General features: G+C 45.3%; 1 protein-coding gene across 1 annotated transcript; it reads right to left on the reverse strand.

Annotated features, from left to right (window-relative positions):
* Positions 1 to 200: 200 nt before the first annotated feature.
* Positions 201 to 1674, reverse strand: LOC132523834 (large ribosomal subunit protein uL4-like). The gene has a single exon (XM_060155572.1). It carries the CDS (start codon positions 1649 to 1651, stop codon positions 290 to 292), a length of 1362 nt encoding a protein of 453 aa, XP_060011555.1. The 5' UTR covers positions 1652 to 1674; the 3' UTR covers positions 201 to 289.
* Positions 1675 to 1899: the final 225 nt, after the last annotated feature.

Below are 1899 nucleotides of genomic sequence, written 5' to 3' on the forward strand. Positions count from 1 at the left end.
ACCCCTCTCTGATTCCCTCAACACAGGAGCTTGCAACATGGTAAAGAGACCCAGCACCTGAGGCTCACAGTTCTTGGGCATGGCACAACTTAACACTACCTCTGAAACCCCAACATTGCTCTCTCAGACCACAGCTTCCCATCCGGTCAAGTAATTCCATGAGTTATATGGTTCACTTAACACTTGTTCAATTGTTTTTTTTGTTTTGTTTTTTTTTTGATCATAAGGTCTTTATTCAAAATTAGCTGTCCAAAATGATTTGACCTTCACCAAATAAACAAATTTAACTTTATGCAGCAGCCTTCTTTTCCTCTGTGGTGGGTTTCTTTTCTGTGGGCTTCTTTTCTGCGGGCTTCTTTTCTGCAGGCTTCTTTTCTGCAGGCTTCTTTTTAGCAGGCTTCTTTTTAGCAGGCTTCTTTTTAGCTGCTGGTTTCTTGGTCACTGCAGCCTTTTTTCCCACCAAAGCCTTCTTTGGCTTCTTCGGCTTCTTCAGCTTCTTAACGCAAATGGCCTCCTTTCCCTTCTTTCCCATCACAGGCTTCTTGCCTGGAATCCCTTTCTCATCTGATTTGGCTTCTAGTGCTGCTGCTACCCTATCCATCCGGATTTTGTGGTTCCTGGCCTGGCGAAGAATGGTGTTCCGGCGCATGGTCTTTGCATATGGGTTTAGCTTCAACATGATTCTCAGGTTTTTCAGTGGATTCTTCTTCAAGACTCTGCGATGAATCTTCTTGCGTGGTGCTCGGAGGTCTCTTTGGATCTCTGGGCTTTTCAAGATTCTGCTAAGGTCTGTATTGAGCATCTTGTGCATGGGGAGGTTGTAGTTACTCTTGAGGGAGGCAGATTTACGCCAAGTGCCATACAGCTCATCTAACTTGCGGAAAGCACTTTCAGTCCAAATGCAGAAACGTCCCACGTGCCCACCAGGAGCAAGTTTCAAAATGTTCAGTTTGCTTACATTAAGCAGAGTAATTCCAGGAATGTTTCTGAAGGCCTTGATGATACAATTGTCCTCATTATAAATGATGCAGGGTCCCCTGCGCTGGATACGGCGACGGTTTCTCATTTTGCCTTTGCCAGCTCTCATTCGCTGTGAGGCGTAGACCTTTTTGATATCATTCCAAGCCTTAAGTTTCTTCAGGAGCAAAACAGCCTCCTTGGTCTTCTTGTAGCCTTCAACTTTATCTTCAACCACCAAAGGAAGTTCAGGAACTTCCTCTATACGATGACCTTTAGACATGACCAGCGCTGGTAAAGCCGAGGCAGCCAACGCAGAGCAGATGGCATATCGCTTCTGCGTTGTATTCACTCTGCGGTGCCAACGTCGCCAGGTCTTGGTTGGTGCAAACATGCGGCCCCCACGACACATATTTCCAAAAGCACCCTGGCCAGAACGGTGAGTGCCGCCACCTCGAACCCTGGGAATTCGAGCCACAGCTCTGCCAGTACGCCAAGACTCAGCACTGGTTTGATGACCTGCTAATTCACTGACAGCATAGGGCTGTCTGTTGTTTTTGCGCAAGTTGGTGTGAACAAAGTTCACAATATCTGGTCGAATGGGAGCCTTGAACACAGCAGGCAAAGTGACATTTTTGCCAGATGACTCCCCCTTTTCAGAGTACACTGATATCAGTGGACGAGCACACGCCATGGCGGGGAGAGGAGAAGGCCACGCTCCCAATTGTTAAACTTAAGCTTGTTCATGTCTTTTTAAAGTCTATAATGGTGCTGTAACGTTACTATTGCAATTAGAGTCCATTCAACGTGCTTTGAAAATGATGTGGCAGTTTTTGTTTTTTGTAGGTTTTTTTAACATCTTTATTGGAGTATAATTGCTTTACAATGGTGTGTTAGTTTCTGCTGTATAACAAAGTGAATCAGCTATACGTATACATATAT

The sequence above is a fragment of the Lagenorhynchus albirostris genome, chromosome 7, assembly GCF_949774975.1.
Source record: "Lagenorhynchus albirostris chromosome 7, mLagAlb1.1, whole genome shotgun sequence".
Classification (NCBI taxonomy): Eukaryota; Metazoa; Chordata; class Mammalia; order Artiodactyla; family Delphinidae; genus Lagenorhynchus; species Lagenorhynchus albirostris.